This window comes from Cetorhinus maximus, chromosome 9 (genome assembly GCF_964194155.1).
Source record: "Cetorhinus maximus chromosome 9, sCetMax3.hap1.1, whole genome shotgun sequence".
NCBI lineage: Eukaryota > Metazoa > Chordata > Chondrichthyes > Lamniformes > Cetorhinidae > Cetorhinus > Cetorhinus maximus.
Genome location: NC_135887.1, coordinates 126,416,155 through 126,434,225, shown reverse-complemented (window position 1 = coordinate 126,434,225; position 18,071 = coordinate 126,416,155). Strand labels below are relative to the sequence as shown.

Sequence of the window (18,071 nt, the reverse complement as noted above, 5' to 3'; positions counted from 1 at the left end):
CAAAACGTTGTTATTGCCTCTCTGGAACAGCTCGAGGCATGCTACAACTGAAACAGACTGCAGCTCAACAGAAAGGGCATCTAGTTCTCCACCAACACTTGAGATTCTTTTTGAAAGAATGAACTGAATACCATAACTAATTGCAGACTGCAGCGAAACAAGTAGGCATAACGGTCACCTCAGAGCCATAACGGTCACCTCAGAGCCATAACGGTCACCTCAGAGCCATAATGTACAGGCTACCTTGCTGTTGAAATGGCTGTGAGTAAGGACTTTGTGGGTATAAGAGATCCAATTTTGAAAGCAACCAGGGGTGTTCACTTCAATGTCCTGGCTAATATTTAGTCCTCAACTAGCGTTGCCAAGACAGATGATCTCATCATTATTATGTTGCTACTTCTGGGAGCTTGCTGTCCTTAAACTGGCTTCTAAATTTTCCCTATAGCCAGTGACTGCAATTCAAAAATTGCTTCACTGAGGTGTCCCAAGGGTTGTGAAATTTGCTATATAAATGCCAAGGGTCCATTCAGCAATGCTGGGAGTCATGATACTAGCAAAAGCAAACTAATTTATCAGGAAAAAAATTGAAGGAAGTTGGGCTTGACTGCTTTGAATGGAAACAACTGAGATCATCTTACAGAGATATAAAAAATCGTGAGCAGAAAAGAGACATCACTGGTCCAGAGACACTACTCCTAAGCAAACCATGACAGGACAAAGGGACCCTGATATTAAGTAGTTCCATATCTAAAAAAATGAGCAATAGATGAAATGGATTCCTAGGTGGAGCAGTGGACGAGAAAGCTGTGGAATCATTTAAGAAATATTTAGTTGCAGTGACAGGGGGAGATTTCAGGCCTTTCTGGATGAGCAATGGTGGATTGAGAGTCCCTCCCCTCGCGTAGCTATCTAATAATAGCTTGGGGGGTAAATGAACCGGATGCTGAGGCACAATGAACAGAGTTACATATTCAAACTTATTTGGTACTGAGTGAGTTTTTCTTGTCTGAGCAACTATACAGGAGCTGCAATTGAGCTCAATTGGGCTAGAGAAAGATCAAGATGCCTTGATGCCCTATTCCTGTTCAGTTTGTGGTAGAAAGCACATCAAGTGCATTTATCAGGTAAGAACAGGATTGAGCTTTGATGTGATGCCTTCTGTGTCAAATAGCTTACTAACTGTCCCTGTCTCAGCTCATACGTGGCCAAGGCTCCAGATAACTTCTGGTTTACTTCGAACCAGACACCAGCAAGAAAAGTTCATCTATAAACATCATTTACTGTAGGTAAATCCATGGGCTAGTAATACACAATTTTAAATAAGCTAATCTTGTACATACAGGATACAACAAATCTTAACTGGTACATTTCACAGCTGAATGTTAAATATTCGCATTTTGACTTCCCTCACAATGTCTGAGCTAATAAGTAATTGCGGAAGAAAAAGTCTCCATTAAAACACGAATCTTTTCTTGGGCTCCAACGTGTTCTTCGCTTAGCTGAAAGCCCAAAAGCTGAGTCCAGGCTTTTACCAATATGAAATGGGGGCCTGTGCGATCTTGCTTTCTGAATTTTCCTATTGTCCCTGTGCAAAGCTTGGCCCGGAGTCACCCAGAAGAGCATCACTGAGATCAATAATAAAGCATCACAGACAGAAACCTGCATCCTATCACTTTGTATGCCTCAACTGCCTGCATCATTACACCAATATTAATCTTTTGATTGAGGATGTTTTGGCCTAGAGGTCCTGAATGTAGTTGGAGGAGGCTCAACTGGACTGATTCCAAGTATTAAGTAATAGATAAGAGAGTAGCGGCTTTTTAAAATGTACATCTGTGGGCGAGTTAAATTAAATAAATCCGCACTTTAAAAAACAAGTCAGTGCAGCAGAAGGCAAGGAAGCTCACCTGCATTCTGTTCATGGCCTCCCGCAGCTGGTCCAGTTGGTGAGCAGAGCTTAGTGCCTCAAGTCGAATATCTGTCAACTTCATCTCTTTCTCTCTCAGCTCACCCCTCAGCTGTATAATGGTCTCAGCTTCACCATCGATGCAGTCAGAGATGCTGCACGGGACAGAAAAAAAAGGGAAGCAAAGTTCCCGAGCCTATATTAACTCAAATCAGTCGGTAAGAATTAAAAACAGTGACCTACTCTGGGAAGTCAAAATGAGGTGTTTTGTTAAAAACTGTTCACACTCAATATTTACCTAATTATAAAATGGCAATGAGTTTCCTGCTTAAAACTGATCAGTGGAAGCAATAAACCCATTGACTGCTTTGTTTGCTGCCTTCTTTCAGACATAGAGCGATTAAAAATAAATTGTCTTAATGCAAATTCCTCAAATTAATTCTACACTGAAGAACTAAAAACGCAGTATCAGAAATGGCCATTGAGCCTGCTCCATCACTAATGTGATTACAGCTGATCTGCAAACTAACTCCGCATATCCCTTAATACCTTTGGTTAACAAAAATCAGTAAATTTCAGATTTAAATTCAACAGATAGTATCAACTGCATTCTGTGGAAGTGAGTTCCAAACTTCCAACACCCTGTGTGTGCAGAAGTGTTTCCTAATTCTATAGCAGAGAGGCCTGGCTCTAATATTTTATACTATTCTCTAGTTCTAGACTCTCCAACCAGCGGAATTAGTCGTTCTCTATCTACCCTATCTGCTCCTCTCTGGGGAGGGAAAACTGTGGAGGTGAGGGCATCCAACTGGCACAGGGGGCCCGAAAAGGAGGCACCCCCACCCCCCCACCCCAACCAGCTCCCAACCCTTTCATTGGCTGGCAGCCTGCGGGGTCAAACCTGTCGCCCGCATGTTGGGCGAAGGCCTCACTTACCGCTTATTAAATCTGAGTGGCAGCGTGTGAGGCCCTTAAGCTGGCAGTAATTGCCCACAAAAGGGCCTCGATCAGGTCAAACACCTGCCCCGCTCCTGGTAAAATTGTGGCGGGGTGGGCTGGCCAGCGCAGGGCATGCCGCTGATGGCACGTGCCCTATTTTACGGGTCCGCTCGCCCACTTTCCTGCTAGCGGGTGGCGCAAAAAACTCAGCCCCATGATTTAAGTTCCATTTAACATTCCAACACAAAACCAGTGTGATCTGATAAGCCATCATTCCTTAATCAGGATACTTATGCCATTGTGTAGTTTGGATATATCAAACAATGCAGTGACATATCACATATTACCATGACAACCTAGCAGTGCTCAGCATTTGAGTGCTCCCACATCTTCCGTGTCCCCAGCAGGATGCTGCTTTCCTTTCTTTCGTACACACGTTGTAAGGAAAAAAAGAAACAGCCCAAAAGCGGACCAAAAAGATATGTTCATAAAGCAGGGTGTGACCATCGAAATTGAGGACCTAAAAGAAAATTCCCTCTACCCTCTCTGTGATTGCAGAAAGGCAAGTCTGCATCTCTCTGCTGGCATAGTGTGATCAGTGCTTTACAGAGTGGAATCAAGCCCACAACATTCCTTATGTACCACACACCATATAATAGCACAGCACATTGGGGTGAACAGAGTTCCTCAGCCGATGAGTAAATAATGCTTAAGCTTAGGAAGCTAGCAGAACAGTACCATAAATTATGGGAGAGTAATTTTCTTTTATATTAAACAATTAAGTTTTTAAGAGATTAGAGTGGCTAACGACATGTTGCTTGCTTTGGCACAAATAAATAACTATATCCTATTTTTGACATAACATTCAATAGTAAAATGCACATTAAGTGATTATAGTCAAGAGAAATAAACTAAAGGAAAGCAAAGATTTCGAACGCTGGCTCAAATATATTATTTCCAGTCCCTATCAACCCAGTGCAAAAGACCTTCACATATCTTCTTACCAAATGTGACCTGGTCAGCTTAAACACAAAAGATGTATTTTTCTCTTAAATACCCTCTCTCCTTCTGCTCAAGCTGTGTGTGTTTTGGACAATGACCTTCCAGTGACTGTGATTAGTGACACTCAGTGATCAACCAAAAGTTGATTAGAGGTGCAATGCTAACAATGGCCCAGATAGTGTCGTCAGCAACAAAGGAATGGCACAGACCGTACACTGGATGTCCAGCTGTTGCAGGATCTCTACTCAGAGCTTGCTGTCATCAAGCATCTAATACAGTGTGGTGCCCTTTTATAGGTATTTGTACCTTGTGTGGGAAGGGCAAGCAATAATACGTCTATTCAATTAACCAGACTGAGGTAATGATGAGCCACCTTCTTGAACCGCTGCAGTCCATGTAGTGTAGGTACACCCACAGTGTCGCTATGGAGAGAGTTCCAGGATTTTGATCAGTGACAATGAAGGAACAGTGATATTTTACCAAGTCAGAATGGTCTGTGGCTTGCAGGGGAACTTGTGTTCCCATGCATCTGGTGCACTTGTCCTTTTATGTGGTAGAGGCCGTGCGTTTGAAAAGCGCTATCAAAAGACCCTTGCTGAGTTGCTGTAGTTCCCCTTGTTTCTGGTACACACTTGTCACCTATGTTTTGGTGGTGGATGGAGCGAATGTTTAAGGTGGTGGATGGGTACTAATCAAGCACACTGCTTTTCGCTAGATGGTATCAAGCTTCTTGAGTGTTGCTGGAGCTAAACTCATCCAAGTAAGTGGAGAGTATTTCTGTCTTGTGCTTTGTAGATGGTAGGCAGACTTCAGGGGATCAGGTAGTGAGTTATTCATGGCAGAATTCCCAGGTTCTGACCTGCTCTTGTTGCCACCATATTTATATACCTGGTGCAGTTCAGTTTCTGGTCAATGGAAGCTTCCAGGAAGTTAATAGTGGGGGGTTTTGTGATGGTAATGTTGTTGAACGTCAACAAGAGATGGTTAGGTTCTCTTGTTGGATGTCATCGCCTGGAACTTGTTGGAATGAATGTTACTTATCAGCCCAAGCCTGAATGTTGTCCAGGTCTTGCTGCATTCAGGTACAAACTGCATTATATCTGAGAAATTGCAAATAGTACTGAATACTTTGCAATTATCAGTGAACATTCCCACTTCTGTCCTTACGATGGAGGAAAAGTCATTGATGAAGCTGCTGAAGATGATTGGACCTAAGATACTGCCTTGAGTAACTCCTGCAGTGACTTCCTGGAGCTGAGATAATTGGCCTCCAACAACCACAAGAATCTTCCTTTGTGCTCGGTATGGCTCAAACCAGCAGAGAGCTTTCCCACCCCTGATTTCCACTGACTTCAATTTTGCTAGGACTCCTTCGGGCATATACTGCCTTGATGTCAAGGGCAGTAGGTCTCAGCACACATCTGAAAGCCAGCTCTTCTGTCCATGTTTCGATAAAAGCCGTAATGAGGTCATGAACTGAGTGATCCTGGGAGAACTGAGAATCAGTAAGCAGACTATGCTTACTGTATAGCACTGTCGATGACACCTTGCATCACGTTGCTGATGATTAGAGTAGACTGATGAGGTGGTAATTGGCCAGATTGGACTTGTCCTGCTTTTTGTGGGCAGAACATAGCTGGACAGTTTTTCACATTGTCAGGGAGATGCCAGTGGTGTAGCTGCACTGGAACAGCTTGGCCAGGGGCACGGCTAGTTCTGGCGCACAAGTCTTCAGTACTACAGCCAGGATGCTGTCAGGGCCCATCGCCTCTGCTGTATTTCAGTGTTTTCAGTCGTTTCTGAAGTGGAGTGGAGTGAATCAAATTGGCTGAAGGCTGATATCTATAATGCTGGGGACCTCAGGAAGAGGCCAAGATGAATCATCCACACGGCACTTCTGTCTGAAGATGGTTGCAAATCCTACTGCCTTGTCCTTTGCACTTATGTGCTGGGCACTCCCATCATTGAGGATGGGAATATTTGTGGACTCTCCTCCTCCTGTTAATTGTTTTACAGTCCACCACCATTCATGACTGGATGTGGCAAGACTGCAGAACATTGATCTGATCCATCGGTTGTGGGGTCACTTAGCTCCGTCTATCGCATGTTGTTTCTACTGTTTTGTGGTAGTTACTCATACCCATATTGTCATGAACAGATGCATCTGCAACAGGTAGAGTGGTGAGGACGAGGCCATGTGGATTTTTCCCTCTTGTTGAACCTTCTGTCACCACCTACCACAGGCCCAGTTTGGCAACTTTGTCCTTCAGGACTCGGTCAGCTTGGTCAGTAGTTGTGCTACCGAGCCACTCTTGGTGATGGACATTGCAGTCCCCTGTCCAAATTACATTCTGTGCCCTTGCTACCCTCAGTGCTTCTTCTAAGTGGTGCCCAATATGGAGGAGCAATGCCTCATTAGCTGAGGGAGGGCAGTCAGTGGTAAGCAGCAGCAGGTGTTTCCTTGCCATGTTTGATCTGATGCCATGTGACTTCATGAGGGCTAGAGTCAATGCTAATGACTCCCTAGGCCACTCCCTCGCTGCATCCAACTGTGTCACCACCTCTGGTGTCCTGCTGGTGGGACAGGACATCAATAATGGCTACAGAGGAGTCTGGGACATTGGCTGTTAGGTATGATTTGGTGAGTATGACTTTTTTTTATCCTTTCATGGGATGTGGGTATTGCTGGCAAGGCCAGCATTTGTTGCCCATCCCTGATTGCCCTTGAACTGGGTGGTTTGTTAGGGAATTTAAGAGAGCAGTTAAGAGTCAACTTCATCGCTGTGGGTCTGGAGTCACATGTCGGCCAGAACAGGTAAGGATGGCAGGTTTCCTTTCCTAAAGAACATGAGTATATTTTTACAACAATCGGTGATAGTTGTCATGGTCATCATTACTGACATTAACTTTCAATTCCAGATTTGTTAATTGAATTTAAATTCCACCAGCTGCTGAAGTTGGATTTGAACTCATGTCCCCAAAGGATTAGCCCGGGGGTCTGGATTACGAGTCCAGTTACATTACCACTACAACGCCATCGCCCCATAGCTATGTTAGCTTTTAACTTGACTGGTCTGTGGGACTTGTCTCTTAGGGTTAAGTCAGATAGTTATACCCTAGGGGGCTTCAACTGTCAGTTACACATATTACAATTAAACGTGTCCACATTCTGCCCATTAAGAATAAACATAACTGACCAACGAAAACAAAACATCAGAGTGTTTGCCTTTCAGTAGTAAAGGTCTACGTACAGCGAGTTGGAGTGTGATGTTCTCATCATTGGGGTTGAGGGAGTAGATCCATTGTGAGTAAACTTGGGGGATGAAGGTAAGGAAGAATCCGGGGTATTCATTTCTTCAATGTCCGAGTGAGATGAAGCGGATTTAGGAGACTTCTTTTTGCCAAACGCTTGCTTGAAGGAACTTCTTAACTAAACAACACAAATATTCACACAGAATGTAAAGTGAGTATTTAGAGGAAAATATACATTTGTTTATGCCTTTAAATTGATGTCACACACTTCTGGTAATATACTAAAACTCCTGAGCAAGTCACACTCTAATGAGGTTACTGATAGTTCTTTGAATCAAATGGGGAGTGATAAAGGTAGCACTTCCCTTCTTTCACCTGAGGTAGCACTGCAGCCTCTGTCAACCTATTAGAGGAAGCACGGCGAAAAGCAGAATTGACGCCAATTTCCTGCCGTAACGTCAACAGATCATCAGCGGAAATCCTGGATAAACTGTGTCAAAGGCCATTCTCTGGATTAGCACCAATCTCCCGCTGACTTTATGGCAGGAAATAGGTAGCATTCTGTGGAAATTGTAGGTGGCAATTCGCTCCGACCAACCACGGGCAAAGCCATGGGGGGGATTCGCCAGATTAAAACCAGATTCAGCATACGGAAAAAAAAAAGTGGTAATGTCTTTAATGTGATCATCTTTAGTCTAACTGCATGTTAAATATTGCTCGAAACAGCAAATTTTTAAACCAGAATATCACAATAAGGACTTTCTTTCAGAAATGCACTGGCTCATCTTGTATTGTAACCTGCAACCTGGGAAGAAAAAAATTAACTTTGAATATCACATTGGCCACAATTGGCGAGCTGCATTAGTAAAGTAGACCACACTTCCAACATTATTGTCTCCTTCAGAAACATTTTTCACTGACATAACTATCTTTTCTGATAAACGTGATCAACACATGGGTAATGTGCATTCCTACAGTTTTGCCAAGGCAAATAAATATCCTCATAAAGTTCCCACTGGATTAGAATATCTGACAGCCAGCACAAAAGGCACGTCATAATGAGAAGCACAACATGGCACAATCCAAAAAAACAAGAAGAATTGAAAGCGACAACACTTAAATGAATCACAACATTAATAGTGTCTGCATTTGTGAACAATTCAGAGAAGATTTGCTCTTAAAAATCAGAATTGAATTTAAGTCCATTACTTAGGATATCTAAGGATACATCAACAGCGGTGTTGTCTATCCATCAGGCAGCCATAAGGTACATTTTGCAATGTAGACATGGGGCGGAATTTTACGCCAGTGGGATTTTACGGTCCTGCCAAAGCCAATGGAGTTTAGAATGGCTCGCCGCATTGTACGGCCCAGTCCCACCGCAACAGGGCCGTAAAATTCCTGCCATGGATTCTTCACACACCAGTTTTATTTTTCTTCCCACCTCATCACAGACTCACAAACATCTACTTGGAGAAAGCTCAAGTACAAGTGTTCAGTCGAGGCTGGGATTGATAAATTCCAATTTGAGAGGTTAGGGTCCAGTGAGTTACACCACCCTCACCCAACCAACACAGGGCTTCAAAGAAAAAAACACTGACTTTGTTTTGTATTTAGGTACCGACATACATCTACAAGGTGTTACATCTGTACAACAGCTGTAGCAATCCGTCCACTTGTGACAATAATCTGCCAGAAATTACACACTCCATTTTGGCGGTCATCTGGATGGTAACTGGGTGATCGCGGTCAGAAAATTAGGGGCCATACTTGCTGTTCACTACCACTTTCCTGGGGCCTCTGCATAGCCGGCCACCTGTTCAGGCAGTAGCCTTGTTTCCATATTTGCACACATGAATGTTCTTCCTGGCCTCACAAAAATCTGCCACCCAACCACTGACCCAACCAATGCGTCAATCCCAACCCCCGCCCCAGCTTGCCCCTCCACACAATCTTCATCGCCCTCCAACAACCTGGGGATAAAATTGACCTCTTTCTCCCCAAATAAATCAGCACTTCACTGATTTTGTTCTCTTTATTGGAGGAACAAACGTTTTGACAAAAAAATTACTAATTAAATCTATTAAGTCGGTAAGGTTTAAAGAGTACAAAAAATATTTAACAAGTTTTATCCAAAACTGTATTTTTAACAGTATATTAAGTAATCAAACTGTCCCCAATTCTTTCTATGAACCAAGAAGCTTCTATCTCTTCCTCATCTTCATTTGATGCTATTCTGACCTTCTCTTGTCAGGCCATTCAGAACAGGAGGAAGCGCAAGACATCTGTAAAATGTACAATGCTCCAAGGCAGAGATGTATTTCCTCTTGCTAACTTGTTAGTTTTTTTTCACCAAGAGGAGCTGTTCTGCCAATCCTTCTCTATCAGCAGCCTGACATACTCTCACTCCCGATAAAAGAAAAACCTCTTGGGTTCCATTCGCCACCATAACACTATGATACGGCTCAGATTAAAATGTTACCACATGCCATACTGGGTTCTACTGCACAGTGGCACCCTTGAGGAATGATTTAACATATATGTAGTATCAAGTGTGAAAAACTCATCTGAAATTATTATGTGATAATTAAGACATGCTGACGTATTATTCCCACAGCAGTGCAGAATGGAACACAACATCAGGCAAATGCAGGGGGAAGTTGATAGGACCCCTCTATTTAACTTGTTTCCTGATTTGTGTGCTTCACCAAAGGTATGTCATGCTAGATTTAAGGTGATCTGCAAGTATAAGGTTATACTTACCTCATAAACCTGCCATGAAGTGTGCAAGCACAGGGAAAGAGAAGAGAAGACAACAAACTAATTTTAATTTTGAACAAAGTAAAAAATGTACTTGAAATAAATTCTATAAAACGCCGATGGTAAGGACGGTTGTGATAAAGCCAACTGGACAAATGAAGAAATAGAAACAGAAAATGCTCAAAATACTCAGAAGGTCGGGTAGTGTCTGCGCAGGGAAAATCAGAGTTAATGAAACATTAACTCGGTATTTCCCCCCACAGATGCTGGCTGATCTGCTGAGTATTTCCAGCATTTTCTATCTTTATTTCAGATTTCCAGCCACTGCAGTATTTTGCTTTTGGACAAATGAAAATCTGGATTCTACAGAGCTGTGAAAATTTGTGATCTTTTTGGAATTTCTTAACAACAAAGTAGAAATGGCAGCGTTAAGTTATAAGTCAATTATTACGAGAAGCAAAATGAATACGATTTGCTGTTGGAATTATATGCATAATTTCGATAGGTCAGAGCTACACTTCCAGGAGATGATTAGAATACTTCTTAAAATACATATATCAAATAACATTACTTGCAACTAAATTCTCAGTGGCATTTATTATAGCTATTAATGAAAGCATTATCATTTAACAGACAAAATGGGTCTAAACTAAACAACATACAACAAGATGATGTTTGCTATCAGACAAAAGAAATCATAAAACAAATATCAACACATTTAATTAATATTATTTGTTAAACCTAAAGCTAAACTTCTTCTGAACTATTAAGTGACCCAAAATGCCAATTTTCAGTAAATGCCAATGATTATAATTTTACATCAGCCATTTGAGAGTTTGAATACAAGCTAAACTGCAAACATAACTAACATATTTAGCTCTCAACTCTTAACAGAAAATGTTAAAATAGTTTTGACAAACACGAACAAGTTGACTATTGGTAACCATAGATGAGTAATCCAGCTAACCGTTCCTTGTTAGATAGGTGAAATGCCTTCTTATATGTTATTTTGCCAAATGATTAAAAAAATTGGCAACTCAAATTCAATATTTCAAAGTGACCCAAATAACCTGAATTATGTGATTGACAGTTTCATGTTTCAAGAATACGATGGGCCTGAAATGTCACAGATCACGGAGGGGTCAGAAGGGTGGGACATTGCCCACAGCTTTGTCAGGCCACTGACCCTCAAAACATGCGGATAGGATCATTTAGATAGTTGGGATAAAGAGCTGAGACTACAGGACAAACAGAGGCACAGCCCCACAACTGTAAAATCACAGCAACAACATATCGTGCTGAAACAACATGTCATATGGAAGGGGTGGGCAGGAGCCTGAAACACATCATAAGAAAAAAAGTGCCAAACTTGTTGTACAACAACGGAGATAATCTAATGGACATCTGCACGCAGAGCCACTCGATTGACATTGAACTATGTATATGCAATGAGGAAAGCCGACATAAAACTGAGGTAACTGTTTAAATAACAGGATAAACCATATTGCTGAGATAACACATGCAGTCTAAGAGCCAACAGGGCATATAGGATTCATTGAATTAGTTTGTGGTGCCTAGTTTTCACCAGATCTTAGTTTGGCATTTTGTACTCACTGCAGATTATCTGAGATCATCATCAATATATCATCAAACACACTCCATTCTGGCAATATCACACAAATATAACAATTATTGTGAAATTAGTTTGCCCTCTTCCATTTTGCGTTCTCTCACTAACCATGCTCGCTTGCCTCTATTTATCTATCCTAAGCTGGAAAAGCAGGCAGTCAGGAAACCTTATCAGCCCAATGCAAGAAAGAGGTAAGGTTCTTACAAAGGAGTAAGATTTCAATTTTGAGTTAAACCCTCTTGCAAAAACGTTTGGATGAAATATAATCACTACTGTGGCAGAAACCAATGGGGTCTGAACTTTCAGCTGAAATCATCATAACACTTATCAAATATGATGATTTCCTTATTATAGGCTTTAAACTGTATAAGGCAAAATAGAATTCCTCTGAATCGCAAACTTGACCTGGGGCATAAGTGAATTTGCGAAGGGCACCGTGGGCTGAATCTCAATTTAAAAACACATGAAAAAGTTTAAAGTCATAGACTTACCCAGTTCTTCTTCTTCTTTTTCTTGGAATCCACCTCTGCACTGCTGCCCACACTAGAATGGCTGGTGGCACTGTTAATACTGGACACACTGTCTGATGAATGCTGCCGACGGATCCTTAGATCTGCTGACTGAGATGTACCGTTTCCTGGCGTGAAGAAATTGCAGTGATTTCAGAACTGGCTCCAGCTAATTCCTTTAGTGCCTTTTAGCTTGCACAACAATGGCACATCCTCATTTGATTGATATGTTAGATTAAGGTAATCTAATAGGTATTTATAGTAAGGTCACAACACAAATTGTGTTAACCTTGTTCAATATGAGCTATTATTTTACTCTTGAATCATTGTACCTAACTTGGGACTGTAATCTCCTTTACTGCCTTGCTATATACTTGAATTCTGTAAAAATATAGGGAGTTCAGCTCAACCTAGCTCATGCATCCAGAGTGAACCTACAGTTACCCCACCCCACCATAGCATCCAGTATCCCCAGGGGTGGAAGAAAGGAGGAAAGCAAGTCTCTATGTTGATGATTGATTAGTTAGCTTGGCCCATTAATGGGACAGGCTTACCACTGGGGATCGGGTTTTTTTTCTCCCTTTCATATCCAGCTATGCCTATTAGGAAATACCCTGAAGGAAAGGGTGCCCTGCCTAAAAGCAGCAGGAGGTTTATCAGTGGTCTCATCTAATAAACTGGTTCTTTAATGTGAATCACTTGCATATATTTGAAAGTTCCTAAGGACTAACTGTTGCCAACATGTGCCCAAGCTATATGTACTTAAGTAGGTGGGGTACCTCCCTTTCTGTAAGTGTGCACTCCATATCTGATATAACTTGGCCCTCTGATGTTTTGGAAGAAAGCGACTGCTACCCTTTGCACTATCTTTGGGGCTTCAAAGGCCCCGTTGTTTCAGGGTCCAAATTGGATACAGTACTGAATGTCTGTCTAACTGACCTCCTCTGATACCTTCTCCAGTACCAGAAGACCTCCTTAACCTGAAGAATCAATGACCTGTTTGGAAAAAAGAGATTTTTGTCTCTTTCTTCCAACTTAATTCCTAGGCTAAAAATCCCAAGTCTCTTCAATTTTTTCTCAAAACTCAGTCTTCTGGCACTTGGAATCAGCCTCATGGGTCATTTCTCCACTGTCATGATGCTGAAGTTTCTTCCTTATTTATCAACAACCAGTGTAGGGTTTACCACAACTGAACAGGATTGTCACCTCTCCAAATTGAACAAGGCAGTATTGTCCCCCAATCAATTTTGACTACTGTTTACTACCTGATTGTTGTACAGATGATCACATTCACTCCCGGTAATCAATTCCATTATTTTGCATGGAATTGAAGTAAGATTAATGGCTTTGTTTGGAATGTAGGAATGGGAGGAGGCCATTTAGCTCCTCCAACCTGTTCCATTATTCAATAAGATGGTGGCTAATCTACATCTCAACTCCATCCACTTACCTTGGCCCCATATCCCTTTATACCCGTGCTAAGCAAAAATTTATCAATCTCAAATTTAAAATGATTAATTGAGGTAGCATGTACTGCCTTTTTTGGGAGAGAGTTCCACATCTCTATGACCCTTGGTGGGAAGGTGTGTTTCCTAACCTCTCTCCTGATTGGTCTGTCTCTGATTAAACGGTCATGTCCATTTGTCCTCGGCCCCCCGCCAGCTGAAAAAGTTTCTCTCTTGTCTATCCAACCTCTCGATTCATCCTATAACTTCCTTCAAAATGCTAAAAAGCTCAATGATCTTTAGTTATCAGTATCTGTTCAGTAATCCCTTTGGAATAATCTACTGGTACCAGTGTCCACTGGCAGCACTTCAATCACTGCCCTTGCTGAAATCAACTAACAAAACATTTGTTGTAGGAAAATACTGTACAACTGGGCAGAGGTTTGTGAAGTCTCAATAAATTCAGTGCAGTAAATTCCTTCCACCTCAAAGCAGTGCATAACTTGAAATTACTGAAAGCTTCCATGAGCTGTCCCATTCAGAAAGTGCTGTCAGGTTATTTATTTTGTCATCACTATTAGGGGCTTTGAAGTTTTCTGATAACTCAATGGGTAAATATGTAGCAAATGGTACTGAACCATACAGGCTGAGAATTGGGTTCCCTGGTCCATGCTGAGTTAGCAGATAACTACAGGACGGTGATAGGATTGGCACAACTGATTTCAGTGTCCCCGAGACAAGGAGAGAAACACCAGGCTCTCTCTTCAAAAAAATATCAGTGACAAAACTGTGTTACTTGTCTTTTCACTTCTGCTATAATGTTCATTTGTACACAAATATAATAAAAGCCTAATGATGCAAATATTATCTTGGTAAGACATCATTAATTGTAGCGATTTTCTATTATGCACAAGCTAGAGAGATAGTTTTATGCTAAGGCAGAGCTGAGATAAAGGAAGTTCAAGTGCACTGGAAAATTATCATTCGGGTTGTCTGATGAGCCCCGTGACTTTTCTTTTAAAGAGATTTTACAATTATTATGTATTACAATTGTGCATTGATACATGGCTTGACCTGTTACCACTTATCCCATAGGCAAATGTGTAGTAAATATAATGGCTGTAAAATGTTCTCAGAAATAATTCTTTAAGGAATGTATAAACACTTCCACATACCAGGAAAAGATTGCTTTCCTACCTTTACAAGAGAGTTCAGGTGTGTTGATGACTCCGTTTATTGCGGCCTGGGCAGCTGCATTCTGCTTCTTGAGCAGTTCGATGGTTTTTCTCAATTCGTTAAGTTCAGAATCCTGAATATTACAAAAATGACAGTTATTAAAGTGTTCCTTACAAATGAAAATAAACTGTATTTCATTACTGTCTCATTAACTGCAACTAATTTACTACTGGCTTTTCTCAAAACTGAAGTACTGCTTATTGTGGAAATATACACAAGTTATATTATAAACTGTATTACTTATGGTAGCCAGTTGGAAATAAACTTCTATTTCCTTGTTGTATAATCAAAAGATGTAATGTGAGCAACACATCATAATAACATAGAAAATCATAACATAACATAACATAGAAGGCCATGAGAAGTAATACCTAATCCATCTTCCTGCTGTTCTAGCAGTTGTTTGTAATGATACGGTTCTCTAAAAATACTTGTCCAATTTAACATGGAAGTCACTTACCCCCTACAACTTCCACTTGTCCAAAAACTGGTCATCCTCTCAGTGAAACAGTGCTTTCTTAATATAGTAAAAGCTCAATGCATTAGAGTACATGTAACATAAGGTGCAGACAACACTCACCTTCTGTTCAGCAGTCATAGTTAAGCTCTGCAATCTTCCTGTCATGTTTGCTAGGCTTTGTTCAAAGGCTGCCACAAGATGAGCCTGTGTGACAAAGCACAGAGGTTCTGATAAAATTCATGCAGCAAATTACATAATACAAGTTATTAGTTTTTCTTTATTCGTTCTTGAGAGTCACTGGCAAGGCCAGTGTTCGTTGTCCATTCCTAATCGCCCTTGAACTGAGTGGCTTGCCAGGCCATTTCAGAGGGCAGCTCAGAGTCAACCACATTACTGCGGGTCTGGAGTCACATGTAGGTCAGACCAGGGAAGGATGGCAGATTTCCTTCCCTAAAGGGCAATCATGAGCCAGATGGGTTTTTATAACAATTATTGCTGGTTTCATGGCCAACATTACTGAGGCTAGTAATTGAATTTAAATTCCACCAGCTGCCAGGGTAGGATTTGAACCCATGTCCCCCAGAGCAAAGCATAGCCTGGGCCTCTAATTACTAGTCCAGTGACATTACCACTACACCACCATCTCCCTCACATGACTTTGCACATTGTTCTCCAGCACTGCATTCAGTACTTGTAGTTATTTGGTACATATTTAAAAGAGGTTCAGAAATGGTGTGGCACCATCTTCTCAACTCTGCAACCATATGTTAAACATTAGTTCCTGCTGCCTCATTGGCTGCTGACCTCAGTCACACGTTGCAAGATGGAGATTTTGAGCTGAAGACAAAATCTAGTGACATCTCCCCAGCAGCCAAATTTAGGAATTCTACAGGACCATTAAACTCTGTTGTTTGGTTACTTTTGATGGTGTGTTTAGAATGAACGCCTGCAAGGAACATGAGTGCTCTCCTGGTTCATGAAAACGATGAAACCTCGTGTTTTGCTAAACACTATCAACTCCTGCCATTGTGCCTTCCTTAACTAATGGACCACAGGTATTACCTTCCAAGTTAAGAGACTTGACCTGTCAGTTTCTCGGTTAAAACACAAACACAGGCCACATCTTCGGCATTCATGGACTTAAAGGGCATCGGCACGAATATAGATATGAAGTTTCAAAGAGCCTCTTGATATTCAGCGTCTTTTATCATTGCCGAAAATGGATTCTATTCAAACTTTCTAAACAACAGGTCAACGAAGAATGTGGAAAAACTAGGGGAGAGGTCCCAACTCAGTGTCAAAGGAATGGAAGCATAGATAATTATACGTCAAGAGCCAAGAGGGTCACCAAACCCTGCACGGAGAAGACAGAACATGGAATTCAAATCAGTGTTGCTGTAAATGAACTTACGTTGATATAAATGGTTTAAATTGGGGATAGACTGAGAAAAGAGGAGGCCCATTAAACTTTCCCTGAGTCAGAGGAAGGCTCTCAGTACCACCTGTATAAGTAATCCAAATAACACTGTCACTTTTCACAATTGTTTCGAGATTTTTCCAGAGAAATGATTGAAAAAAATGTGCTAATTTTAGTGTTGGGTTTAATGTATTTGCACAAGTTAGAAAAGATAATGGCACCCAGACAAAGGGTGCTAATCAGAAATTGAGACTAAGTGGGTGATTTATTAGCTTGCCTGAGTTATCAGAAACACCTCCTACGCTGGAAAACTCCTTGATCGCTGTCTGTCTGTGAGGAGGAGGATTAGAATGGAGACACTTAAAATGGAGCTGGATTTTCTGTTTGGGGTCAGGACTTAAATGTTGGGATCAAATGTGGGTTCCCATCCTGGAAAAACTGGCCAGTTAATGGACAGAGACAGCAGGCAGACTCCCGAGGCTGGAGGGTCAATAGGACGTCCTCTAGTGATGAGACACTGGCAGCCCCGCTGTCTGAAGTGGGAGCTGCCAACGCCTGCAGAGAGAGGGAGAGAAGTGAGAGAGAGAGAGAGAGAGAGAAGAGAGTGAGAAAGAGAGTAAGAGAGAGAGCGAGAGGAGAGAGAGAGCGAGAGGAGAGAGGGAGAGAAGTGAGAGAGGTAGAGAAGAGAGAGAGAGAATAGAGAGAGGGAAGAGAGAGGGGGAGAGAAGAGAGAGAGAGAAAGAGAAGAGAGAGAGAGAGGGGTGCAGGGGAAAGGGATGTTTCCTCACAATGTAGGTGCCCTCTGAAGACCAGTTAGATTTAGAAACAGCCATGGCTGCCAGTCTGTGATTGTGGAGGAGCAAACCCTCTAATAGATGGTTAGGAACTGAGCTGCGGCCCAATGGCCACAGCAGGTGTGGGGTAGGTGGGTCCCTAGCGCACTGAAGCGCTCTTCCCTCCCTGGTCTCCCTCCAGGAGGCTGACACCATATTTAATAGGCCCCTTAATTACCTCAACTGGCTACCTGCTGCTTGTGGGCAGCCGCTCTATCCCCAGCCTGGCCTTCTCAACAATGGCTCAGCGACAGGATAGTGCTGGTAAAGGGCTATACCATCTGGCAGCGCTAAATTCTGAGACGGCCCGCCTCTGGTCCTGTCCCAATCAGTCTCCAATAATTCTGCCACATAATCTAGCTAGAGAAGCTAAAGCTGAGCTGAAGTAAAAGGTCCCAGGAGAGGCGAGATCAACACTTAGTGTGCTAAGTCAAACAAGATAACCCACTGAAGCGGGGTAGTAAAGCACCTGGATAATGTTTATGTTATTATGGATGATAGGTTGTATAGATTGAACTGAATAAACCTGATTATAACTACTGTTCTATATTTTGACCTCACCACGGAATAAATTATCTCAACTATTTCAACTAAGCTTCACCTTATCCAGTGTTAAGTCAGTCCACCTGTGGAAAAATTTAAGGAACACATGTGATGCAGATATGGGAGCCTCATTGTTATA

The 18,071-nt window shown here is 41.9% G+C and overlaps 1 protein-coding gene across 3 annotated transcripts in view; it reads right to left on the bottom strand.

Annotated features, from left to right (window-relative positions):
* nav2a (neuron navigator 2a) overlaps positions 1-18,071 on the bottom strand; it is a 465,240-nt gene that overhangs the window by 28,888 nt on the left and 418,281 nt on the right. For all 3 annotated transcript variants that reach the window (XM_078549510.1, XM_078549511.1, XM_078549512.1), the window contains 5 exons: positions 15,260-15,343; positions 14,641-14,752; positions 11,981-12,126; positions 7,099-7,277; positions 1,908-2,061 (listed from right to left, as the gene is read on the bottom strand). In XM_078549510.1, the coding sequence (XP_078405636.1) occupies positions 1,908-2,061; positions 7,099-7,277; positions 11,981-12,126; positions 14,641-14,752; positions 15,260-15,343 (675 nt within the window). The remainder of the gene's footprint in view (positions 1-1,907; positions 2,062-7,098; positions 7,278-11,980; positions 12,127-14,640; positions 14,753-15,259; positions 15,344-18,071) is intronic.